Genomic DNA, 27,911 nt, shown 5'->3' with positions numbered 1-27,911 from the left:
TATGTTTGATTGTTTACTAAGTATGTGAGTATGTGAGTATCTGTGTGTGTCTTACCTAGCCTCCTATGTCTCAGTTTCCTCATCTGTAAAATGGGTTTGACATAACCTAGTCACAGTACAGCTTTGAGGAATATGAGTACTTATCACAGTTACTGGTGCATAAAAAATGCTTAATGATAACCAGCTGTTATGTTAGTTTGGTTGTTACTGTTTCTATACTTTTTATAAATACTATATTATTTCCATCTCCCAACATGCTTATGAGACTGATAAGTAAATTATCACTGTAACTTTACATGAACAACTCAAGGATTGGGGAAAATCAAACTTTCTCAAGAATATGGAACTGGGGAGTGGCAAGGATGGAATGCTCAGGCTGTGGATTCCAGAGTTGATGTGGGTTAACTGAGACCACTCAGTCTCCACACTGCCTTCCTGCCTTCCCCTCTCCTGACTGCTGAAGGCATAAGTGGGGTCTCCTGTTTCGTCAAAATCTTCTGAGATGGGCCAACTGGTTTCCCCCTGAGGGGGGGACATGGGATGATCCTCACTTTGGAAGGTTTCAGTCGAGAATAAAATATCTACATAATGAGCACTCCTTGCGCCCCTCCTTTTATTCCAGCCACCGCGGCTGCAACCAGCTACCTGAAGGTGCAACCTGACAGCCCCTTGGCTCAGGTCCATCTGGCATTTCTGGCTTTCTGTCCAAAGATTTCTCTGCAACGTTGAAGGCACCCACTTTTGCACATATAGCTTGCAATTTTGAGTGAGTTTCCACCCCATGAGGTAAACCTTGACCAAAGCAAATAAAAGCAAAAGGATAGCACTTCCTTTTTCATGTGGACAATGGTGGTGGACAACTGGGAATGTATCCCATGGGTTCCTCCTGGGTGCTGCCGCAGTCCAACTCTAGTGCCCATGGAAGGGACAAGGATCAGTTCAAGTTTTCCTTTCCCTCTTTCGTTCTCCTCTGTCTCCCATTGCACTTCCTTCAGATCACTTTCCAACACAAATTACGTTCAGGCAGATCCTTACATTAGGCTCTGATTTCCAGGGGGAGGCAGGATCCAGCATCCCAACCCCCACCCGTGTAAGTGGCATCTTCTCCCACTGGGAACTGAACTGCTCTGTTGACTTGGAGGACTGGAGGCATTCTAATCCATTATTCACACCAGCTTTTCTGCTGGCCCAACCGTAGTCTTGGTCCTGTGTCCTGATGTCAGGGTCCTGCCGCATTGGAAGTCACTTCCTCAGCCATTTAGTAAATGTTTCTCACACTGTGTCTACCATGGGCTTGACCTACATGGGTTTGAGGGAAAATACAGTATCTGTTCTCAGAGACCAGAGGAAGCAACAAAGGGACAGATGTGGATAAACTGTTTTCCGAAAGCAGACATATATACTCGCATTTGTATGTACATTTGTTCTCGTATGTATTTTCTTGGTGTGTAACTGTGGAAGGGTTTTCTTCCAGTTCCTCAAGGCAGTATCTCCCTGCAGGTCTTCAGGTAGCTACCTGCCTCTCTAGGAGTGGTTCTCAAACTCAAAGGAACGTCAGAATCAGCCAGAAGGCTTGTCAGAACACAAATTATCTGGCATACTCTCAGAATTTCTCATTCACTAGGTGTGGGTTAGGGCCCAAGAATTTTCACTTTGCACAAGTTTCTGGACAGCACTTTGAGAACCAGCCATCTAAGAAGAAAGGGACATTGCTCTTGTCTCAATTTCAGAGGAATTCTTTTATCAGGGTTCTGTGTAGAATCCTGAACAGACTGAGGGAGGTCATGAACTCTAGTCCCCTAGCACTCACAAGGAAACAATGTTCAGAACTGTTCATTTTACTACCTTGAAGCCTTTGTTTATACCGCTTTCTCAGTCTTACAACAAGACCTCACGTTCATTCTCACATTAACCTGGAAAAATTCCATTTGCAGTAGCAATCATCAAATATTCTCTGAAGCTTTCCTCTTAATTTCTCCAACTCTGGGCAAATTCACATACATAATCTCTGTGACCATCACCCTCTCATATGCCTCAAGTCTGTCAGCAAAATTTATGGAAAACTTTGAAATGGGCAAGAAAACAGTATTGTGCGTCTTGTCTAGCTCACCATCGAGGTCATTTCCCCTTTTCATTATCTTTGAGCTATTTTACAACTCTAGAAAATGTAGAAAACTGATAATAATGCAACTGACTCTTGTCCATAGACATGTAAATTAATTGTGTTTGGTGGAATGCAACTGAATTGAATATTGCCCTGTGGGTAGACCTATTTTTGTCTTTTTGCAAATTCATTTTTACATATATTTACATACATTCTTTGAATTCTCCTTTGAATCATTTATAACATCTTATCTTACTGGTACCCTCATGAATTAATGAGTTAAATGCAATCTTTTCATGTTCATTTTGGTGCATGTTCATTTTATATTTGTATGAGAGCTATGATTATAGTTTCTTTAAAAATAATCCTTTAACAAATATGTCAACATTACACTGAATTCTAGTGGCTATCTGTAACTATAAGCACATACCCACTGTCTCGCTGTGAATTTCCAGAATTCAAAGACCCCCTGTTTATTTATCTCTATATCCACAGACTATAACATAGTGCTTATCACGCATGTTCAATAAATCTTTGTTGGGTAAATAAAAAAAAGTGTGATATTAGAACAGAAGATTAACATATTGTCATGCAGAAAAGAAGGCAGAGCGTTTTCCAAGCAGATGGAATGAATAACAAGAAGACCCTACAACAAGAAATGATACTAGAATATCAAGGGCTATGGCAGATAATGAGAAAACAGGCAGAATCCAGCTCTTAAAAGTCTTTCATATCAAAGATGCTTCCTGCTCCTGCCACCTGAAGACTGGAGTTGAACGATAGATGCCTGGAGACAGGTGGACCATATAAAAACCTACTGAAGCAAATCCAATGAGAGAGCTTCTGTCTCAGGGGCAGGAACCCAATCATTACACCTGAGTTATCTGTTTTTGTAGCAGCACAGTTCCTCTTGTATGTTGTCTCCAAGGATGGAGCAGTTTGGGCAACCCTGGTCCCACGGCTGTGTTACTATCCTCATGTATCTCTGGATGGGAGCTACCTGCCTACGTCTTTACAGGTGGTTTCCTTATCTCTGCTAGACTGTTGGTTGTGGGAACACATGGTGCTACACCTGGGTCCCCATAGAGTTCACCAAGTTCATGGCTGCTCCTTTGCCATTCATCACTTCATTTTCTGGTTGCCTTGTTCTGCCTACACAGCTTGCTGTACTGGTCCCATCTCTGTTCATCTCAAGTTCAGATCCCAGACCCTTTCATTCAGTTTAGTTCTGGGTCATGTGTTACAGGATCCAGCAGAGTCCATATTTAAAGAACTCTCATTTTCAAAATGTGATTAACAATGTTGCAACCAAGTTCAGCATAGAGATGCTGCATGGTTCAAATGAAATAACTAGATACCAAATTGAACTCAAATCTGTAAAGTTCTATACACGTTTAAGGTCCTATTGTTAAAAGTAAAAATTTAAAATCAGATGCAATGACAGTAATTTGAGTGGTGTTTGGTATGTTGATTGAAACTGTGCATCTGAAAGAGAATAAAATGAAAACACTTATGGAAAGGTACTATATTTCTCTCTGAAAGAGAAAAATCACATAACTGAACTAGATTGGCAGCTGAAAACTGACTTTGTGATTTTTACTTCTATTATGATTCCATCTTCTTACAAGGTGAAATTCCATTATTTTGCTATTATGAGTAAAGACTGCAAAGTAAGAGAAAAATTTATCCCAATGCCTTTAAATCTTAGAAAATGCCTACTCTAACATACTTCTCCCTCTAATATCATGTCATATTTATAGTTAAGACCTGAAAATTAATATTTTCAATGACATATGGAGATGCTTTATATGGTCACTTCAAATTTTGTAGCCACGTAAAAGGTGGGAAATAATCACCTGTTTATGTGCACCGTATCAGCACATTTGTCCCTAAAATAGCTCTAACATTTGTTTTTTTCCCTGAAGCTTGAGTTGTACTCTTAATGGCTGCATAATACTACAAAATAGGTGATATTAAAAAAAAAAGAAGAAAGAAATGAGATTTGTTTTTGGTAAAAGAGCAGGATAGCTTCCAGGAAATATTTTGCTAACGTTTGGTTTGTCTCACCAGGTTACTGAAGCCAATGAAACTACATTTCTAAAGAAGTCATGATGTCCAGGTAACAAACTACAGTTTCTTTTGGGCTGAATTCAATTTTAAAAAGCCCTCAATTAATCCTACTGGTAGAAAGTTTACTGAGAAGACAGGAAGAGAGGAGGGCAGACTTGTAACTAATACAGAATTGGCTGATTAAAAATATGACAGAGAAGAGAAATAAGAATTTTACCTGAGTTAGGATAATAATTGGCAAATTTCCATTTAACGTGAATAGAAAAATCAACATAAATTTACATGATTCATGTAATCAGCAAAAATAGAGAACTTAAACTATAAACAGGAATATTAAAAGCAAAGAAACAGCCATGTGTGTCTGGATCTGACCTGCCATTATTCAAGATGAGTATTATTCTTGTGAAGATATTTTCATTTTTTTCCTTCTCTTTCTTCTTTTGTGGGATGGAGAGGAGGTGTGGTTAGAAGTGAGCGGTCAAAGGGAATGAACGTGTCTGTAATTTATTAATTGTAACTTCACTGATGATAACAAAGATTCCTTTGTTAGGAACCTTTTCTTTCTCATGGCACCGCAAACTTGAGTTGAGACAGAGTTACTCTGGTTATTATTTTACTGGTTGAGAAACTGAGGCAGAAAATAAAAAATCTCATTTAGTTCTAAGAAGCATGTTTTTACATAATGCTTGAATTCACTACCTGTGAAATACTTTAGTAACCATTCTCCAACCTCTTCCTTCTCCCTCCACCTACCACACACATCCTAGGCAACCACTAGTCTACTTTCTGTCTCTATTCTGACCATTTCATATACATGGAATCATACACTGTATAGTATAGTCTTTTGTAACTGATTTCTTCATTTAGAATGTATTTGATGATCATGAGTGTAGTATGTATCACCACTTCATTCGTTTTTATTGCTGAATAATATTCTATTTATGGACATACCACTAAGATTTCTAAGATTTTGCATTAACATTTGCATCTTATGCATTCTTCTCTGCAGAAATCTTAGATTTTTGGATCGTGTAAACTTAATTAGAGGATACACCATGCATTTGGTAAGAAATATTTGAATTCTGGAGCCTTGGAAAAAATGAAATGGCTAGCCAATGGGAATTTATAGTGATGGCGAACGTCACATCATTCTCCCCAGGGAAATAATCCCACATTACCCCCAGTTGCAGGCTACTTAAAGAACTCTGCTTTTACCACATAGGTGATGAGCAGGTGCTATACTTACAGACAGAAAAGGAGCAGGGTTCCAGTCAGACTTAAAGTAAAAGATCACGCTTGTAATGTCCTACCTAAACGGAAATCTCAGGGGCCAACACTGTGCAGCAAAGTTACTCGTATTTAGAAAAAGTCCTTACCAGAAATGTACTTCATTCCATCACTTAATCTTCTAGTGCTGAGTATATCTGTGTCTACCTCTGCTCTTTCAATATATGAAACTGCACTGCTGGACTTAGAAAATGGCATGTTCACAATATTAGATACATGCAGAGTATCATTTCTCTAATGGAAGAAATAATATCTCTACTCCTATTTAAGTACCTTCTTTTTTTTCTGGAAGTTATAGTCTGGAAGTTATAGTAAGAGTGCCCGTCCCTGGATCAATTATATATTTTAAACAAGCCTTGCAGAAGGACATAAGGTAGATTTCTGCTGGAAGAAATGTTGTAGGCCTGTGTGGCACACACAAAAGATGTGTAAAATAATATGTGTATTTCTGTCTGCTTTATGCCAAAGGCATTAAATTTTGAAGAAGAGCAAATTATTCACATTCTTATAAACTGAATATTTAAATAACGTCTATAGCTTTTACATCTTTCTTTATAAAATATTTCATTCAGTACCTAATTGAAACGGACGGCTATACTAGCAAATTTAGCAGTATTCAAAGATAAGTAAATAGCCCAAATTCTTGCCTCCTGAGAGTTTACAAACTAAGAAAAGGAATGCAATTAAATAAAAGTTAATCAAGATTTTCATTAATCACAAGACTCCATGAGAGGGACTAACCATTTTTTTAAAATGTAAAAAGATTCAGAATGAAGTGAATCCTTTCCCTGCCCCACCCTGTCTCCTTGGCACCCTCTGCTGACCTCTGTCAGAGCACAAGGTTGAACTTGCCTGCTGCCGTGGTGTCTCAGTGTGGCTGCTACAGCAAAGAGCAACAGACTAAGCAGTCAAAAATGACAGAAATTTATTTCTCACAGTTCTAGACAATGGAAGTCCCAGATCAGTGAGTCAGCGGGCTCTCTTCCAGTCTGCGAACTGCCTATTTCTCACTGTGTCCTCACCTAGTAGAAGCGGTGAGGGACCACTCTGCAATCTCTTTTACAAGGACACTAATCCCTCTCCCAGGGTCTCCACCCTCTTGACCCAAGAACATCCCAGAAGCCCTACCTCCTCCTACTAACACATTAGGGGTTAGGATTTCAGCATATGCATTTTGGGGACACACAAACATCCAGTTCATAACACCTGTCTCTTCTACTATTCAAATAGCCCATCAAAGACTTAGCATAGTGGCCGACACAAGGTAAAATGCAGTAATTTCTCATTACAATTGGGGTATCACCACAAGGGTTAAGTTGGCAAGACAGACTCACGGGATTTACAAACCTTATTCAACAACAAACTTTGCCAACTATGAAAAGAAGACAGCAAGGAAGTAGCCTGAACAACATTCTTCTCTGGAGGGACCTCAAACCATCAGACATAGCTTTTGTAAGATGTCTCTTTCCCTGGGTCAGGATCTGGCTTCACCATAGCAGACGGCACGAACAATGCCTATCTCCCTGAGTCTGAGTCTGGTTTCTCAGTATTCATTCTCCCTAAGTCACACACAGAGAAAAAAAAAATCTGTGTGACTACTTTTTATTGTCCATCCAGTCATGGCCCACTTCACTATACATTCCAAGTTTATTTATAATAAGCAATCTGGATGCCCAAGTCCATACTACTAGAAACATTTTAAAGATCTTCAAGTTCCCTGTTACTAAACCCAATCAGAGTAGTAGACTGTTTACTAGGAGTTCTGGCTGAGGTCAAACATTACAGGCACTGAAAACCATTTTCTTCCCACAAGGTATTATGATCGATTTTTCAAAGAAGGGCCTCAGTAAATATTGATTCTTATTTGACTTCGCCTTTACTTTTTTTTCTCTTGCTAGTTCTGCTGTGAGTGTTTCACTGCAGAAGTCTCGATGTCCCCATTTTCATCTTTGTGCTTTGTAGAGCACAGACCTGTATTAACAGCTATTTTCCTTGGTTTATTTTAGGATCCATGATACTTAAGATCAGAGATGAGAACAGAGATATTGCTGGTACTGTTCTGTGACTCCCTTATACTGTGTAACAAAGTCTCCCCAAATCTTAGCGGCTTCCAGAAATTTCCTGCTTGCTTGCGTTACCTAAGAGTTGATGGTCAGCTGGGATTCTGAGGAGCTTGGCGAGGCTTGGCCAGGTTGCTACATTAAACACATCTTCTCATGTTGGAGCCAAGCTGAAGGAATAGCTACTCTCTGGACAAGTGATGCTCTTGGTGGAAGGTAAGCACAAGAGGTCCCCGGCCAAGCCATAAGATGCATTTAAATTTTCCACTGGGATACGGCAGATGCCTGCTCCTCACAGCCACACAGCTGAGACCAAAGTGTGTGTGGCAAGTAAGCAAGCCAAGGATGGAGCATGAGCAAACAATTACAAATAATTATCCATATTAGGGTTTCCAACACTTGGAATCCCTCATGTAACTTAAATTTGCTCCCTTTATTTTACACGGCAATTTATCTTTCTATCTGAGCTCTACCTTTGTCTCTATAATGCTCATTAATGTACTTTGTGAGGCAGCGGATTATCAGGGGCCAAGTGAGAGAGCATCCCTTCCATGCCTCTTTCCTGGCTTCGGCTGGTCTGCTGGCAATCTTTGCATTTGTTGGCTTGTAGAATTATCACCCCAATCTCTGCCTTCATCTTCACATGACGTTCTCCCTTTGGGCCCATCTGTCTCCAGACTTCCCCTTTTATAAGGGACACCTGTCATACTGGATGAGAGCCCACCCTCATGACCTTACTTTAACTTGATTTCCTTTGCAGAGACTATGACCAAACAAGGACACATTCTGAGGTAGCTGGGGCTAGGGCATTTGAATCTGGGGAGAGGGGCACACGATTCGACCCATAACAACCAGTCACTAAATTTCAGATTTTCAAAGCACGGCTTATAACTGTAGTCTAGTGTGAAGGGCAAACCGACTTCCTCCTTGTCTGCATGTGCGGGGAAAGGGGAATGGGAAGAGCTTATTGAGCAACTGGAATTCCAGGATTTTTAAGCATGATTCAGATTGAGAAAGCAAGAAGGCAGCACACTATTTATTAAATAATAATAATAAGTCTCATTCCAACAGTGCCGGGAAAATGCTAATTCAGGTACCAAAGGATAGCAAAAGGATTCAGTACCAAAAGGACAGTTCACCGTCTGTTGACTCTTGTCTTGCCCTTTCCTTGAATTTAAAAATAAATCTTCTCTCTTGCTTCTTTTTACTTCTCTTTTCTCTTTTTTTTTATCTTATTGCACTTATGTCTATTATCTCAAATCATTATGTCAATGTGGCCAGTATCAACTTAGACATGCGGATCTCTTCACTTCAGATAATTCTGATGAATAATAAGCAAATGGAGATTGGAGGCAAATGTCATTTCTGAAGAAATTCTGGGGTACATTAAAAAAAGCCCAAATACACACATAAAATAAAACAAAGCAAAAGATTCCAAAAAACGACTTAAGCCCCTTCTACTCACACTGCATTGGTGAGAATGCTCACCATCCTCCTCAGCTGTGGGTGTGAGCAAGAGGAAGGAAGAAAAGGAAGAAGGCAGGGGACATCTGTGTTTGTGTCTCCCTAGGTGTTAGCTGTGGGTTTGTGACTCATTGCTTCAATTAACATTGTATTCCCATGTTTGTGCCAAGTGTTATCTTAACAGGCAACCCAATCTGAATTACTGTCTTTTGAAGAAAAAAAAAGTTCATTCAGAGAAATCATCTCTGATACTTGGTTTGTTTTTTTGTGAAGAAGAGGTGCTAATTAAGCCATGGCTTTTAACAGAACGAACAGTTCCTTCCTCTCTGACATTTCATCCGGAGTGAAGGTGCACATCTAGCATTGAGCCCAGCCTCGGGATGTGCTTTATTTAGAGTTCAGGATGAGCCTGGCCTCTGGTGATTGGTCATTATCTCCCCAGCCAGGCAGGAGAATAAAGTTAGTGACTCTTGGAGGATATAATATTTAATCTTTGGATTATCATTCTGATTCATGTACACCATTTAAGGATGATGGGGTGTGAGAGACTGACTGCACAGTCAGATGATGGATTGTCTCATCTGCTCAAGGACACAGCAGAAGTAATTCTCTTAATGGTCTGATTCAGTCTGTTACATAGGTGCCTTGTGTCTGCCTTACATCTGTTTTCCATGTATCAGTAAAAAGAGAAGTCCATTACACCAAGCCAAGGCAGATGGACAATTAATTTCAAATTGAAACTCAATATGGGACAATGGCTGGGCAATGGGGCTTGAGGCTAACTAATACCAATGCAAATTATGAGGAAAATCATTAAATGGGAGAAAAGATCACTGTATTGAATTCTAGTTGGTCCTTATTAATAATGTAGAAGAAGATAGAAAAGAGCTTTCACATTGGGATATCTCTTCTTAATCCTTCTGTATAGCGTGTGGATCAAGAAATCCTATTGATTTTATATTTGAGATTCCTCTGGAAAGCATGCTATTAACAGTGCTTAAAATCTTATCTGGGGTGACATCAGGGAAGATGACAGAACAAAGAGTACTAGGAATTGGTCCCTACACCTAGAAGACAACTGTTCTGGTAGACACTGAAGTAACTATTATGGAAATCTGGAGTCTGTCTGAGTGTCTGCAGCTTCCCGGGGAAGGCTTGCCTAGTAAATTGCCATTTATTACGGTCAGTGTGGTAGCAGTTACCCACGCTCCAACCTCAGCCTCGAAGCAGGCAGCCATGCCATTTCTGGTGTGGCTTGCAGGAGCCAGGGTGGGTAATAAGCACCCTGCCTGCCAAATATCGAGCTTCTGTATTCTAAGTGCTGACTGCTGCTTTTGACCACGCAGGTTCAGGCAGAGGCTGAGCACCACTGCCCCAACCTCACTGGCTGAAGTGCCCCTGGGGGATTTAAAGGAACAGCACCTGTTTTTCTTCTTTTGTCTCTTTTCCTCCTTTAGGAAGTCAGACATTTAAGGACTCGGCTATTTAAAAGCACCGAAAACAAGAGAGTATTTAAAAGCCACTATGCATGCCTTTGGAAGGACACAGAATCAGAAAAGACCTGAAAATATCTCAAGCCTTCACCCCAGGCTAACTCCAGCACAGAGACACTAATCAAAAAGACAGTAAACCATAGAGGTGGAGGAGAAGCTGATTTCTAGAGTTAACATATCATAAGATTCAAATGTCCAGTTTTCAGTTAAAACACACACACACACACACACACACACACACACAAAGCATACAAAGGAACAGGAATACATGGCCCATGCAAAGGAACAAATAAAGGAAGACATGGGCAAAGACAGAAATATGACACTCCGGGCTCCTCTTGAACATTTTTTGCCCCATTCCTAGAATCAGCCATTTCTCAAGGATCCTCGATACTTTTAACCAGGGAATAATGTTTGAAAAAGTTCCTAGTTCTCACGTGCTACTTGCTGCTGCGTTGATTTTTTTTTAGGTCCACTCAGCTGGCAGAGCAAAAACTTAATGTGTTTATTAAACTAACTTGTGCATGCACCTATAACTATCTGAGTCTATAATAAGCCAAACATGAGTTCATACACATGCTTCCAATTCTCATCTGTGAAAAGTTCATAAACAGAACCCTAAACTAGGCAGTCAGGAGACCAGAATGGGGAGCTCTCACACCCTGCAAAGAGAGCTGAGCCCAACAGGAAGAAGAAAGACTCCTCTCCTTTCTTGGCAATAACTCAGCAAATGGAAAGCCACGTACTCTGCGTGTACTATAGCCCTCCCACCTCCCTTTCCCCTCTTTAAAAGAGTTCTCCTTCCTTTGCCCTGTGGGGGTTCACACATGACACGCCATGGTTGCAGACCCTGAATTATAACTCTTCGCTGATTCCGGATAAACCCATCTTTGCTGGCGGACTACCTGACAGTCTGTTTCAGGTCAACATTTTGCTGGCTCATACGGGGATCAGAGACCACTGAAGGCTCTGAGGCTGGGGAGCAAACAGATGCAGAACCCACAATTGAGACCATTGCCACCCACTGCTTTTCTCCTTGACCCTGGAGTTTGAAGGTCTGTCTTTCTCCTGGATGCAAGCTCACGCCCTCTTTACCTTTGAAGTTCTTTTGGCTTTATTCAGGATCTATTTAAAAGTTTTGTCTTTCTGCTTAAGGCCTTGCTTTATATATGAGCACTCGCTTGGCACTAGGTCTGATAAGATCAGACTGTTTCATTGGAACTGGCTAGCCTTTGACTTATTCCCTTCAGAACAGGGCATGCTCCTCCTGAGCTGGCTAACCTTTGACCCATTCGTTTGCAAGGGCTGCCTTCTGGAGACTGGCTAAAAAAAAAGGGCTTTGGCCTGTCTCCTCTAGGACCAAACTGTCTCCCTAAGATGGACTAGAACTGACTTGCAAACTGCTTAAATTGAACTATTTGCAATTGTATGCTATTTAGATTGTTTGAAATTATTCTTTACTCTAGAGGCAAAACCTCTAGGAAATGGGATCCCAGTTTTCTAAGTATTTTGAGGGACCTCCTCTGCCTACAGGGACTCCAGCCAACTTTACTGTTTAGAAACTATGGTCCTTGCTTATGTGTATTTCTAACTAAATGGACAGATCTGATCCAAAGCAACTTAGAATATCAACGGCCATTACAGGGAACTTGTGAAATGCCAAACTTAATTTCCTTAAAATTGAACTACAAAAGCTCAACAATCTCCAGTAGACTCATCTTAGCTTTGATTCTCTGTATTTGTCCCTCCAGATTTCACGTGCCCTGTGATCTCAGTTTTCCAATGATTCCACAAAAAGCCATTGATACCCAGTTTGCTCAGCTTTTTTTTGAGTTGTAAAGGCAGGAATAACAACTTCCAAGCCCTTTATATGTTGTAGATAAAACCAGAAGAATAGTTTTATTTTTAAGAAGCCATTTCAGGTCAAACTCAATGTATAATGGAGATATTGCTAACACTGGTAATCATCAAGAAATGCAAATCAGAACCACAATGAGATACCACCTCACACCTGGCAGAATGACTATCATCAAAAACAACACAGATAACAAAGGTTGGAGAGGGTGCGGAGGAGAGGGACCCCTCATACATTGTTGGTGGAAATGTAAATTGGTGAAGCCACTGTGGAAAATAGTATGGAGGCTTCTTCCAAAACTAAAAATAGAACTACCATATGACCCAGCAATGCCACTCCTGGGTATAAACTCTCAAAAACCAAAAACACTAATTGAAAAAGATACACGCACCCCAATGTTCATAGCAGCATTATTTACAATTGCCAAGATACGGAGGCAACCTAAGCGTCTGTTGACAGATGAATGGATAAAAATGTGGTTTATATACACAATGGAATAGTACTCAGTCATAAAAAAGGAAATGTTGCCATTTGCAGCAATATCCTGTCCTGGAAATTCCAGTAACCACTTCAGCCCCTAAGTCTGCTCTCTACTTCTTATACCAGGAAGGCTACTGCTCTGTGTTTGGAATCCATTTCTCTGTGTGAGATTTTACAAGTTTCCCCAGGAAGAGTGCTAAGGTGAACACCAAGCTCATTCTCCATGTTTTCTTTTTCCCATGGATCAGAGTCCCTATGCTTTTTGCTCTCCAATGCCTTCAAACAGCTGCATCATACATTTTGTACATTTTATAACTGTTTACAGTGTGAGGGGACATGTAGATATAATAGTTCACCATGATTACAACCAGAATAAGAAGCTGATGTTTGCATTTTATAGTAACCTTTTCAAATGAACTTAATCCTAATCTAATGTCTCAAATATATTTTTATTTTAAAATGTTATAGATTTTACTATTACCATTTAGAGACTTATTTTTATGAACATGAGATCTAGGGTATAATTTCCTATTTTACCCTATGAGTAATTCATTATCACCATAAGTTCATATCTTTCTTTTCCCCATTTTTCCCCTTCCTTTGCACACTCATGATATACATCTTGGCCAAAAGGAGACTGATTCAAAATTTCCAAATATAGATATTAAGAAAGGAAAAATTTGGTCCAGAAAATATGAAGCCCCACTAATCGATTACTCTTGCAGCTTTAAAAAGAGTAACTAAAAATGAATGGAAAATGAGAATGCCTATTTCCTGCAATTTAATAAACTGGAAGCATGATCCAAAGAATGTCACACTTAGCATTTCATTTCCTCTGGGCTTTTAAAATGATGTTTAATTGCAGATGGTGACCTTCTAGATAAGACACTGTTTATAAGTGCTAAATTTCAAGTAGGAGACTCTCATGGTTTCCCACAATGTATCTCTAGGGAGTAGTATATGACATCCAGGCAAAGATTTATAAATCAAGGAAAAAACTGGGTACTTCTGTGTTACCTGGTTACTCACCTATCCAATCCCAATTTTGAAGCCAGATTTGAAGTGCAAATCATTTCAGAAAAAAAATGTATTCTTAGTTAATGGTGTCTGATATTTTCTCTCTTATTTTTAGAGGTAATAGGTAAGAATACATTACTTTGGTCTACTAATAAACACTCATTTTTTAAAAACTAGTCTTCAGGGAAGAATACCAATTTAAATACCATATACCTTTAACAGAAATGAGTCATTTGGCCCTAATATGACTCTTTGGGATTCTATACTCAGCCCTCTAGCCCTGTCTTATGGAAGGATGGCTCCTATTTCTGTTCAAAATTTGTTTCATAGAGAGTTGGCATGTGTTCAAAACTTGTTGGATTTTATACCAAAGTTCACACTTTATTGTGCTGGAAATTATGGCAGCAGCTGCAGAGGGGTGTGATGGAGGAGTCACCTTATCAGCTTTCTCTTATTCAAGGTTCATGCCTCCAGCACCTTCTCTGGAACATCAACAGTTCTGTCTTACTCTAGCTATCACCCACTTTGGTCCACAGCCATTCTGAGCATATTAATAGATTAAAAACAGAGTTATGGGAGAGGTAGAAATGTTGGAGGCTCCTGGACGGAAATACTTTTCTGGAATATTGCGTCTGCGCTGGGTCAGGGGGCAGACGCTTTCTAGCAAGGGCAGTGGGAATGGGAAGCAAACGGGGTGAAGTTGCAGACATGGGCTGTGAGTCCTCAGTGATGGGTTTTCTAGCTATTTCTACTCTGCCCACCTGCCTGTTGATACTTATGCCTACAAATACCATGACCTAGGTTCTCAAGGTGCTGCAGGAGGACCACAGGAGGATCTAAGGAGACTCTTAACCCCTCACCAGGAATTTTCATTTTCTCACTGGAGGAGAACCCACGGAAATCTGTGACTGTGTGTGCACCTCACACTTGATCTCTCTGTTGTGACTGACCTTCCTGAGGCATAAATTCACCCTGGACACCCAAGCAATGTGCAAGCCTGGCTGACTCTGGCTTTGGGGTGAGAAACATACAAGATAAGTTCTGGACATCTTTTCATACTAGGAGGCAAGGAAGCTCTCAGAGACTCTCAAGAGGAGAGGTCTCAAAATCACAGTGAACAGGCTCCGACTGGCCAAGAATGGGTAATAAGAATTACGACTACAAGGAATTGAAACCGATCCAATATTTTTAAATTCATGAGTTCGTAATGATATTTCAAACATAAAAAACCACTGGCCAATTTTAGAAGTTGCTAGGAAACTTTATATGAAAAATTCATAAATAAAGGGAAAGAACCAACATTTCTTCTGTCTCTTCTTTACGAACTATACCTCTAGGTCACTAGGTTAATGAGGGCAAGTTCTCCTTTAAGAAGTGTAAGGAAGGAAAAGTATTCCTGGGCCCTCTAAGGGTCCTGGGCTGAGTCTGAAAAATTCAACTGACAAAGACAGATGAACAAGAGGAAAGCATCCACGTTTGTTTAGTATAACTTTTATGTGTCATGCAGCCTTGATGATGAAATGAAGAACTGAAGAATCAGACTGGAGTATTTTCATGCTGGGTTTGAGGCGTGAACAGTTGTGCAGAAATATGATAAGTGACAGAATATGAGGTAAGTGTAGCAAGTCCTGTTTGTTAGGACTCTTCTGGGCAACCCTTTGTCCTCAGACAGAAGGATGCTCATTTCTCCTGGGTGTAAGAAGGGCACATTTCACATGAGGATCTTATGACCTGTTTCAGAAGACAAAGGGTAGTTGAAGGTCAGAGTGACCCTCCTGCTTCTGCCATCTCTTTTCAACTCAAGTGTGTCAAGGTGACAACTTCAATCTGCCAAGGCGCTGCCCTATTTTGGGGTAGCGTGTCCTGATGCACATCAGAAGTGATCCAGCTAATAAATGAAGACAGAATGACAGAAATACGGAGTATCAACATTTAGTAATCCATAATGCATAAGGGATCCTAGAAAAAGGACTGCTAAACTCTCCGAATGAAAATGCATAAAATCACCAATAAAGCAGCTCTGTAAGGGGGAAAAAAAAGACAAATCCAATTCTAATGAAAATTCTAAATTTAAGCAAAATTGACAAGTCAAGTATTACACGACCACCACAGTGGTACAATCAGCAAAATCCTGACTGTGGTATATTCTATAGGGTATCAAACTGGTCTCTTCAATAAATACATTGAAAAGAATAAAAAAAAGATGCAAGAGGAATCTGCAAATTAAAGACACTGGAACCGTATCAACCAATCACAATGCAGTCGTGACTCAGGCAAGCAAACTGTTCTAATTAATTAATTAGGAATTATGGAAATTTAAGCACAGGATGAGTACTTGATTATACTGGGAACTTTTTGTGCCAGAGGTCTCATATTTGAGAAATGAGAACTGAAAGACAACTAATTTGCTATTATTCAAGACGAAGATCGCACTCAGGAGTGGGAATGGGGAGGTGGGTCTGGGTTCTGCTGTTAGTTACTAGTTACTCTCTGTGTGGTCTTAGATAACTGACAATGTTTTTAGTCTCTATTTCCTTGTCTGCATCTTTCTTGTCATATTATAGTTGTTAAATTGTGTTCCTATAACAGCCCTTTGCAAGGTAGCATTTTCAAACGTTACAAAACCCGTTACGTAGGAAACGGGTGCACCTTTCTCTTTTTCTCTGGCCCTGTCCCCACATTAAGTTGTTTGTAATTTTCTTTCCTCCTCTCATAACTTACTATGGAAATCTAGAACGAGATTTTTCAGAGGAGAAAGAAAGATGAGAAAACATTCTCTTTCAGGGCACAATTTAAACTAAAATGTATACAGCATGGATTGTTATAAAATAATACAGAGATCAGTGAAGGGAGAATTTGCTGCTAACAAGAACTGAGAATCCCGGGGTAGATTTAGCTTAATAATGTTAATGTATTCTCCCTGTCTGCGGAGCTTTCTATAAATACACAGGCACAAGGCACATCCTTCGTGATGAGCTTCTCCCTCTTGACTTAGTTCATCAATTGGTGCCATCAGACTCTTTTGAAAGTCATTGCTTCTGATTAAGAGGAATGAGCAGGTTCTCAGATGGCTCAGAGCGCTGGCACTAAGGCAGGAGAGGCAGACTGCGCCAGGCTCCTGAGTGTCTACAGAGCAGGTGGGATGCTCCTTAGGGGACAAAAGGAGGTCCAGATCCGCACTGTGTTACAGGGCCACAGCTTTCAGCTGAAGCCTGAAACGGAGGCTTCTGGAAAGGAAGTTAGCCCTCTGGAAGCCACTCTGGTCCAGCATGCGTGTGTGCGTGCGCGCGCGCGCATCCCTGTGCACAGACTCTGTGTATGAACGGGTGAGATGTACTCACTTTCTTAAATCAGACGCTAATCTCAGACCTCAGGCTTCTGCTAAGCTCCCCATATCCCTCTTCTGCACCTGCAAACATGCCACTGGAGACAGCGTGAGCCACGCCGCAGGTAGGTGAGGGCTGGCACTAATTAAAAGCTCCCAACAGAGTAGGTAGATGGAGGAGGACAAAGTCTGGGGCCTGACTTTAAGGTTCACGGACTGCGTGTTCAGGACACAGGTCAGGAATGCTTCACCTGCGCTGGTCTTTGAGCTGTACCAACAACTATTTCTGTCCTCTACTCTGCTCTGAGTTTAGGCAGAATTAGCAAAAGCCAAAGAAATGACAGCACAAGAAAGGAAACAAGAGAGGGGATGGACGGCTGCGTGTGACAGGAGAGAGGGCACATCCTTTCTGCTCTGCAGTGATTCAGTGGGAAATCTGATTATGCTCATCTGGCATTTTGCAAGGTAATATTTTTGTACAGGAGGCCTAACTGGCACTAGGAAAAAATGTTATTCACGATAATTTCAATTGAACGATATTTCATAGTTTAATAAAAGGAAAAAAAAAAGAAGTGGGGGAAACATGATAAAGAGAAGAAACTGCAGGGACTGAAGCTCCTGGGTTCTACGTTTCCTAGGAAAGTGTGAAAAAGAGATTTCTGGTCTTAGTCATTTGCTTTTTCATTATAGAATTTTTTGAATGCTATAACTGGTCTATGTCCCCATTTCCTATTGCGGGCATGGTTTCTGCATATGGAATTGAATTATTAATAAGAATTTCACACTTCTAATGAGCACCCGCTGTCTTCTTTAGGTCAGTACATTTTTATCATTTTTAGAAGAACATTAATCACATATGCCAAATTACTATCCTTTCTGATATATTGCTTATAAAAAAACTTATTTTGAACTAATTTTTGACTTACAGAAAAGTTGCAGGAATGGAACTGAAACTCCCCATATATCTCCACTCAGCTTCCCCTAACAGTTAACATCTTTCATAATCAGAGTACAACCATTAAAATCAGGAAATTAACTTTTATACAATACTGTTAACTAAATGACAGAGCTTATCCAAGTAGACAACACTAGAAATAATAAAAAGGGAAATATCTCAATGTTCACTGACAGATAACTGGATAAATAAGATTTGGTTGGTGTACACACACACACACACACACACACACACACACACACATGCACAGAGGAATACTACTCAGCCATAAAAAAGAAAAAATACTGCCATTTGCAGCAACATGGATGGATGGACCTGGAGATTATCAATCTAAGTGAAGTAAGCCAGAAAGAGAAAGAAAAATGCCATATAATATTCACCGTATGTGGAATCTGAAAAAAAGGAAATGAATGAACTTATCTACAAAACAGACTCAGAGATATAGAGAACAAACTTACGGTTACTAGCGGTAAAGGGGGTGGAAAATGATAAATTGGGAGTTCAGAAATTGCACCTCTTGGGGAGTGATGGAAATGTTAGCTATTGTGATTGTGGTAGTGGTTTCATTGGCATACACATTGATCTATGCATCTATCAAAATCCACCAAATTGCACATCTGAAATATGTGTAGTTTACTCTACAGGAACCATCCCACAATAAAGGTGTCAAAAAATTTTAGGTGAAAAAAAATAAAGTGAAGTGTCTTGCTGTGCCTATGGAAAGAGATGGCAGGAAAAAAAGAAAAAAGTTATGTAGATTGTATCATGGGAGAAGCAAAAAGTAAAAATACAAATGAGGGTGTGAAAAATAAAAATTCCATGAGTGTGTCTAACAGACATTTTATTGGCAATCTAAATGTAGATGAAAATGAGAAAAGAGAAAAGGCAAAATTTGCAGAAAGAATAGCTGAGGATTTTCCAAATTGTTGAAAGACAACAAAACCCAAGTATAATAAAAAAGAAATCCATACCTAGTTACATGTCATTGAAATGGTAAAACAAAACAAAACAAAACAAAACAAAGAGAATATACTGATAGCAGGCAGAGAACTTGGACAGACTGTCTTCAGACGAAGGACTGGCTGAATGAGTCTCAACAGTAGCTACAAAAATCAGAAGTCACAGAACAGGTATCCCCAAAATGCTGAAACAAAATAAGTGAAAACTAGAATTCTATACTCAGAGAAAATATACTATTTGAATGCAGTCAAACATAAATCCATACAATAAACAAAGATCAAGGGAATTTGTCCCTAGAATATTGTCAGGAAAGGAAATTCTAAAGGATGCAGCTTAAGTAGACAAAAAATGAACACAGATATAAAGTCTGAAAAATCAAAAAGAATTAGAAGCAGAGAAAGTGGCAAATATCTGGGCAAATGTAAATGAACATAAAATATATAGAGTAGTAATACTGATGTTGAGGGGGATCATAAGAGTAGACAAAAATTATTAGAAAAAAACATGAGTTGGGAGGTGAATAAATGGTGCTTACATTTTAACATCTTTTTATTTTCTAACAGGATGATAATGGTCTTGATTCTCTTCAGATTTTGGACTCCCTATTTTACTCTATACATGAAAATCAATTCCAGGTTAATGGAAGACACATATCTGAAAGGCTTTTACAAAAGAATACAGAAAAAAGTCTTTGTGGCATTGAGATGTAGTAGGGCTTTTTAAGAAAATGCTGAAAGCTCTAATCATGAGTGAAAAATGATAAATTTAACTACAGAACACTTGAAAGCTATTTTTCTAAAGATGCAATGAAAAGATTGAAAAGACAAGGCACAGGATGGGAGGTGTTTGCCACACATAACTGAGAAAGGACTAGCGTCCAGACTACGTAAAGAACATCTACAGATCGACGAGGAAAAGCCAGGCCACAAAGCAGAAGAGGTCAATGTCTTTAAGAGGCATTTCAACAAAGACAAAGTCTAAATGCCAAGAAATAAATAAAGTGTGCCCAACTGTATTTGTAGTCAGGAAAAAAAATCACCATGGAATACCACTACATACCCCCTGAACACCTAAAATGAACAAAAAGTGAAGATACTAAGTATTGTTAAGAATATGGAGCAACTAGAAGTAACAACAGAAATTCGCCCTCTACTCTGGACATGTGTTTGGTGGTGTCTAACTATGTAACGCTCTATCACCCGACAGTTCCACCATCAGACAGATAACTCACAGAAATCTGCACCAAATGTTCGCCAAAATACACATACAAAAATGTTCATAACAGTTTCATTTGAAATAGAGAAAAAACTGGAAACAACCCAAATATCCATCAACAAGTATAATGGATCAATAAGTTGTGACGTATTTATGAAATGAAATTGTCTATAATGGTGAAAATAAATTGGTGTTTTGATGCAATGGCATTAATGCAGCTTGCATTCATAATGTTGACCAGGAAAACAAAATATGCTACAAGAAAATATAAGTAATATGATTCCATTTATGTAAATTTTAAACACAAGCAAAATGGAAGTATATTGTTTATGGATCCAAACGAAGGCAGTAGAAATATCTTTAAGAAGCAAGTAAGTAAGTGGTATAATTCACAATTATAATCATCTCTGGGGGATAAGTATCAAGTAATGAGGCACAGGCAGAGATCTCTGATACCAATAACACTCTTTCTTGACTTGAGTGGCAGTTACATGAATTTTTTGCTTTGCCACCATTTACTCAACTTACATATTCACTTTATGCATTTTTCTGTATATTTTATTTTTTTAATAAGATAAAGTATGTTAACCATTTGAAATTAGCTAAAATAAAATAATTCATGAATTTTTTATCACAACCTAAAGAAAAAAATTCTGAGGAGCAGGGGTGGCTACATATGAAATGCAGACGTTTCATATAAAATCATATGAAATTTTTTTTATCCTTTGTGGATAAATAAGAGGCATAAAAGTAAGTAAATTTTATTTTACCTAATGCCATTCACTTTTTTTTTAATAATGAAAATTTCATTGCATACTGGCGGGGACAACAGTACCGATTTTGAAACTGGAGAGAGAGGGTTTGAATCCTTTTACGGACTCAGTAACTTTTTTTTTTGGATGAATCTGTTTTCTTTTTCTTTTATCACTTTTGCTTTTGGTTTTATATATAAGAAATCTAAAATAGGTAAATGGAAAATCAGTAAGCATACAGAAAACTTGAAAACTATTAACCAATGTGAACTAAATGACAATTATAGAATGCTTTCGCCAACACCAACATAATATACATTCTTTTCAAGTACACATAAAACATTTACCAATTTAAACATATTCAGGACCATAAAGTAAGTATTAATAAATTTAAAATAACTCAAACATAAAATGGAATTAAGTTAGGAAGCGACAACAGAAAGATATCCATAAAACCCCCATATTTAGACACTAAATAGTATACTTCCAAATAATCCAGGCATACTCAGTAACATCCATTCACCATGAATCAGGGTAGAAGAAGAGACAGAAGGGTTGTCAACAGAGAAGGCGCCTAGGGCTTTGAACACAGATGTCTCACATAACCGTAATCTACCTTCACTTTCACCAGACTCATAACTGGTTCCTGGGTGTAGCTCCGCTCTACTGCCCACGGAACTTTTACACATTATTCACCCAGCTAGGCATTGACTTAGTTGCTGATTTCTGATATTCTCTCTTTAGAGATTCATTTATTTGGCTTTATGCAAATCCTATTATCAGTTATTCAGACATTAGCATGAATAATTATAGCATCTTGATTAAGACTGATGAAACTTCCCATTCATCAAAGAGAAATGCAGATTCTCTGGATAGATTATTTTTAGTTTATTTTACCTTCTAAATACTGACTGTAGAAAGCTAAATATTAGTTAAGGTTCTCTTAGAGCCTAATAGCTAAATCTCTGGGAAGGTGACAGAGAGAATAAACAAAGTACACTTCCATTGTTTCAGAATAATTTAGTGAATCCTAAATATTTTTATTTTTTTATTCTAAACATTCTTAAGCCATATAAGTTTAAGTTATATAATCACCCATAATTCTGGCTTGAGGTAACTTTAATTTCTCTAATATAAAGAGACGCTTAATGGGTGAGTTTTGTTTGGAAAGTACATATAGGTCCCAATATCTGCATCCTTTTATTATTTGTTAACTCTCACCTATTATGTATCCTTCTCTTCAGACTCTAGATTTATTTAGTCATAAGGTTGAGTGTTGGTGAGTTTTCATTTCACTATGACAGTAAGATGGAAAGAAAGGGGTCCAGGGAACTTGCAGTACATACATCAGTCAGGTTCAACTAGAGACACAGAACTAGTATCATATATATCATCATAAGTGTGATACATACTATATTTACATGTGTGTATAAATCATATGTTTATGTAACTATGTTATGTAGTTATACTTAGTAAATTACATAATTTATAAATGAAGTAGAGGGAAATTAAAGACTATGAGTGCCACAGAGGTACTGTGGATAAACACTGCATCCAAGAGAAAACCACGATAAATTGTGAATGTTCTACTGACTAAAAGCACGGGCCAGTACTTGAATCCTGGGCTCCTCAGTATATTAACCGTGTGATGTTGGAAAGTTACTTTATTTATGTGAGCTTTCGTTTTATACCCAAAGATTGGAATGAAAGATATGTATGTCATAGTATCGTGGTACAGAATTGACGTAACACATATAAATGACTTAGTACAGCTTCTGGCAAATACAAAGTGCTCAGTAACAGCAGCTATTACCTGTCAGGGGAACTGAATCCATCAACTGGAGTCATGAGATGCCCCAGGCTCATGTCATGTTTCCTGGCCTAGCTCCTGAACTGGCCATTTTGCCAAGAAGCCCTGGTCCCTTTAGTACAAAATTATATTAAGAAACTGAAATCTGGGTGTCTGGTGTGACAGAAGTAGGAAATATCTACCTATTTATTTAAATATGAGCAGGCTTAGAATATCCAGTAAAATTAACCACTTTTAATTGACTTGGTAGTAGAAGCTCTACCATGAAATAAATGATATAATAAAGAGGGTTCCACAGAAGTAAACACAGATTACTTATGAAGCAGTAAAGAAATAAAGCAATAAAATATATGAAGATAAAAAGGTAAAACTTAAACCATTAACATTTATTGGGAATTAACAAATAAAAGATATACTTTAAAAAGTCCAATGTTTCCCAACACAGTAGGTATAGAAGAATGTTACCTCTACACGGTAAAGGCCATATATGTTTCTCACAGGATTACTGTGCAGCTCAGATTTTTGAAAAAGCCATAAACCACCATATATATATAAACAGTATTAAGAGGTTTAAAAACTTAGATTACTTCAAATAGAGGAGAAAGGGAACCATTTTCAAAAGTTAATTGTCTTTTACTTGGAACTGGAATTGCTCTCTACTACATCTATTAGAAAAATTGATTTCTCAAATGTTAGAATATGTAAAAAGTGGACCATCTGTAAACGGACTCTGAGAAACAAGACAGAAGTGCCCAAGTCTAAGTGTATTTCCATTCTCATGGAAATGAAACATGAAGCACAAGAGGACAGAGAGGATTTTAGAGGTAACTCACAGAACAACAAAATGGAGTTTCTGAAACAACTGTCCTCCAAACAGATGACGAAACATGAGCAAAGGCACAAATACGATTACAGGACATGGGAGTGGCACAATAAAGCTTGCTGGAAAAAGGTCAGGCCTCTAGTAGAGAAAGACCGTCTTACAGTGAACGAACCAGAAGGAGAAGAATTTGACGATTCATCACTTGAGTGGAATTAGTTTGCTCTCCACTTGGAGAATGCGGTTTGTCCTGACTTTCTAAAAGCAGGAACACCTCTAAATAAACTCTGAGCAAACAGTATAGGAGGTGGCATGCTCAAGTCTAACTGCACACAACTTTGTGTTCACTTGCTTGGTCCGATTAGAAACCAACTTCAGTGGATGTTACTGGTGACCCACTGGGATTACATTTACTAGGTTAATATATACTCATCTTGTAGACTCTGAGTTTGGGCTCCTAAAAGGCTCACAGCTGCTCCTTTCCCTGATCTCAAAATTGCCTTCTACCAAATGGAAGCCACTGACCCAAAAGACCCTGCCGCATCTTCGCCAAAACCTTATGTAGTGAGTGTGTGGGCGGAAAAAAAAAAAAAAGTCCGGTGCCCCTGTTTCTGGAAGGGATAATTTCTGTGGCACAATTCATGTTACAAAATTCCTCGTGAGATCAGGCTGAAACTCCACTCTAGCTGCCGTAACTTCCTCTCCTAGCTCTTAACATCCCCTTCTCCCCACTGCCCCATACCTCACCCTGCTTCCTTCACTTTCTTTTTCTTGAGTACACCTCTCAGTACAACCCTGAAAACAAAAATCCATGTCTCAGGCCTTGTTTCTAAGGAATCCAACATAAGATATCATATTAAGAATGTCCATCTTTCATTTAGTGTCTTAAACTTCACTACAACCAAGTTGAGGGATTTCTAGTTTCAACAAACTTTGTCAATTTTTCTAACACGGGGGCAAATACCGGTTGCAAACTGAGTGAATGTTCCATTCTACTGAACTCCCAAGTCTCATATAACTGAACAAAATCTATTACAAAGATGCCTTTCAAAAGGTACATGATATCTCTTTTTTTATGGAGGACAATTCTTTTAGGGAAAAGAAAATTACCCTGAACAGTACATTGAGCACCATTTCTTCACCAAAGATGTGTCTAATGGGTGTTCTGTACTGCAATTTTAACATCAAGTTTATAATATATCTACGTATTTGCCAAATTTTTAAATCATGGTGTGTCTTCTTCTTAAACCATCTCATAAAGAATCAGGTATAATAAATCCTTACTACTAACATTTTCCACATCTTTCTTCTGAAATGGTGAGATGATTTTGTGAGTGGTGACTAGCAGTTTAATATTTGTGTTTCAGGCATGTCACTGCCTCTGACTTTCAAAATTGCTACTGTAAAAAGTCACTTCAACTTTTTAGGATCTCAATTTCTTCTAGAACGACACTACTTGATTTTCATATTCTATTCGTTATATTTTATACTTATATTAATTACATATGAATTAATTATGACACAAAATCTCATCAAACACACACAGGTTTTTTTTTAAGAGCAAGGGCAGAAGTGGGAAAAAGGCTAGCCTAAATTTGCACAATGTCACTTTGGGTATATTCTATGGGCAAAAGAAAGTCACAAGCCCAGACTGCACGAGTAAGTATAGTCTCCCTCTCTCATCTCCTGACAGAAGGAACAGGAAGAATTGGGGCCATTTTTTAATGTATCACACACAGAGCAAAGGCGTGCAGTGTGGTGGTACGCTGAAGATGTGTCCAGGTGACAATACAGTGAAGGGTCTGCTGAAGAGCAGCTTGAGGACCAGGGCCAGGTTGTACTCAGCAGAATCCCAGATTTTTTGCCCACCACTTTGTTCCTGCCTGATTTGTGGCAGGGGTAAGGGAAACACGACTGGCTAGCCAATTCTTGCCTGCATCTGTTTTTCTGTAGTATGTGAGCTAAGGATGATGCTTACACTTTTAAATGGTTGAAAAGACATCAAAAGAAGAGTATTTCATGATGTGGAAATCATGTGAAATTCAAATTTCGGTGTTCATATGTAAACCATGATTAGAAACGGCCGTGTCTAAGCACTTACATATCCCCTGTGACTGCTTTTGGGCTGCAAACTGGCAGATTTGAGGAGTTGCAAAAGAAACTGTACGTGGACCACACATCCTGAAACATTTACTATCTGACCCTTTACAGAGAAACTTTACCAACACCTGATTTACAACATATGCCAAGCGTTTGGCAATGGGTGGGCCACCCAAGTAAAGCTACATGGAGAAAAACAAAAGTCACAAAAAGCTACGAGACATGAAACTTAACACACAGAAAAGCCAACAGTTAAGCCTCCTTCTCTGAAACATTAACTATCTAACACCACCGATTATCTGAAAACAATCCTGGGGAAGGAACTTGGTTTCCCGAGGCGTCTCTGTTATTAGGCATAAATAGGACGAACTAACAGATTTATCATGTAATTCAAAACACACAGCAGGAGGGGTTTATTGCACTTTTATCATTTTGACCAGAATACGTGGCTGCCTAGACCCATGTTTAATCTTTTCAAAATGGAATGACCAAATACCGTGAGTTTGTCACCAAACTTCAGTTAAGAGTTTTTTTCCAAACTCCAAGAGTCTCCATGACATGGAAGGAAAGCAGGAAGATGACAGAAGGGGCAAGGTGGCAGAACAGAAAATGAGAAGGTAACAATGAGTAATAAAAATCTCATTTTTCCCATGAATTAAACACAAGAGCAGAATTAAACATGAAGTAGCAGTCTTACCGAGAACTTCAATGGCTCCGAGCGAGGTCCTCCAGCTCCCTAAAACCAAAAGCACGGCATTGTTATAATTGTACACATTTTTCCCTTTCCACAACATCCTGCACTGGAGCCCTTAACAGCTCCTACCATTTTCTTGCATCTGTTTTTCAATTTTAAGCAAACTGTTGTTTACACAATAAAGTATACGTTTATTCTATGGAGATAAATGGGAACATGCAGAAAAATTTACTGGAAGTAAATTTAATCTCTTAATCCTCATTATTCAGGGGCACAACCTGTAATATTTTGTTTTATTTTGTTCTCTGCTCTTTAACAATGGACATCTGCATTTTCTCATGTTACATAAATTTTTGTTTGCCGAATGTTCCATCAAATGACCATATTTCATAAATACTTTATTTTTCTTTTTATTCTTGTTAATTTTTCAGTATTGTAAATAATAGCATTGAGATTTTAACATAAAGTCATTTTCTTCTGAATTTGTCATTATTTCTTAGGAAGGATGTGAGGTTATCAGGTCAGCACATACAGGTGGGTGCATTTATGTTGTCAAATAATTTTCTCAAATTTCTTTTTACTGAGGACTTAAATACCTGTCTCTGGAACAGAATGACAGTGAAGATCATTGAATCCTCTGCATGTTACTTTGACTTTATAACACGCAGCTGTGTAGAGCAGACACAGGTCAGACGCGGCCTTTCTTAGCAGGGCCTGCTGGGATAAACAGAGAAGTGATGGAACATTCTACAGTTGCAGAACAGCAGATTTTCATGATTTGAAGACATTTACTTCCACTTTTATTTTTCCAGCTCTAATGCAGTTGAGTCTCAGTGTAAATCAGAGTGATTCTGACTAAAGGTAACTAGAGCTGCATTAATCCTTAAGTTTGTATTACTATCAGAATTCCCAAATGCTTGTTCAGAAATCTGTGATATTTGAAAACAAAAGCCAAAACAATTAAACAAAAAACAATGTTTCAGTGCATTCCAGTTCTGGCTCAGCTATAGGGATACTGGGGAAGTCATTTAATCCCTTGATATTTTTATTTTTCTCATATATAAGAAGAAACTCGTGGAAGAGTAGAGCTCAGTAGTTAGGGTATGTGCTTAGCATGCATGAGGTCCTGGGTTCAATCCCCAGCTCTCTGTTTAAAACAATAAATAAACCTAATTACCTCCCCCCACACCAAAATGTAGTAAAGTAAAAAAAAAAAAGTTAAAAAAAAAGGAAATGCTTGGACTTGGAACATTTCAAGACTCCTCAAACTATTTTTAAAAGGCTATTATCCTCATCACATGTGTGAAGTACACATATTGGTATTTTCCCTTCCAGAAAGCTCTTCAGGTTAACCTCTTTCTTACTGAGAACCAGAATTGGCTTTTAAGGACACCTGTGAGTAAAAACCTAAAAAGTTTCCTGACACCTCTCTATCCTCTGTTTCAAATCC

At 38.7% G+C, this 27,911-nt stretch overlaps 1 protein-coding gene across 1 annotated transcript in view; it reads right to left on the bottom strand.

Annotated features, from left to right (window-relative positions):
- Positions 1-27,179, bottom strand: part of STAC (SH3 and cysteine rich domain) — a 200,596-nt gene extending 173,417 nt beyond the window's left edge. Inside the window, exons 1-2 of the mRNA XM_015236270.3 lie at positions 27,058-27,179; positions 26,465-26,503 (exon numbers count right to left, since the gene is read on the bottom strand). Of these exons, the coding sequence (XP_015091756.1) occupies positions 26,465-26,503; positions 27,058-27,090 (72 nt within the window). The 5' untranslated portion in view covers positions 27,091-27,179. The remainder of the gene's footprint in view (positions 1-26,464; positions 26,504-27,057) is intronic.
- Positions 27,180-27,911: the final 732 nt, after the last annotated feature.

Source organism: Vicugna pacos, chromosome 17, assembly GCF_048564905.1.
Source record: "Vicugna pacos chromosome 17, VicPac4, whole genome shotgun sequence".
Classification (NCBI taxonomy): Eukaryota; Metazoa; Chordata; class Mammalia; order Artiodactyla; family Camelidae; genus Vicugna; species Vicugna pacos.
This window is presented reverse-complemented; position numbering and strand designations above follow the sequence as displayed.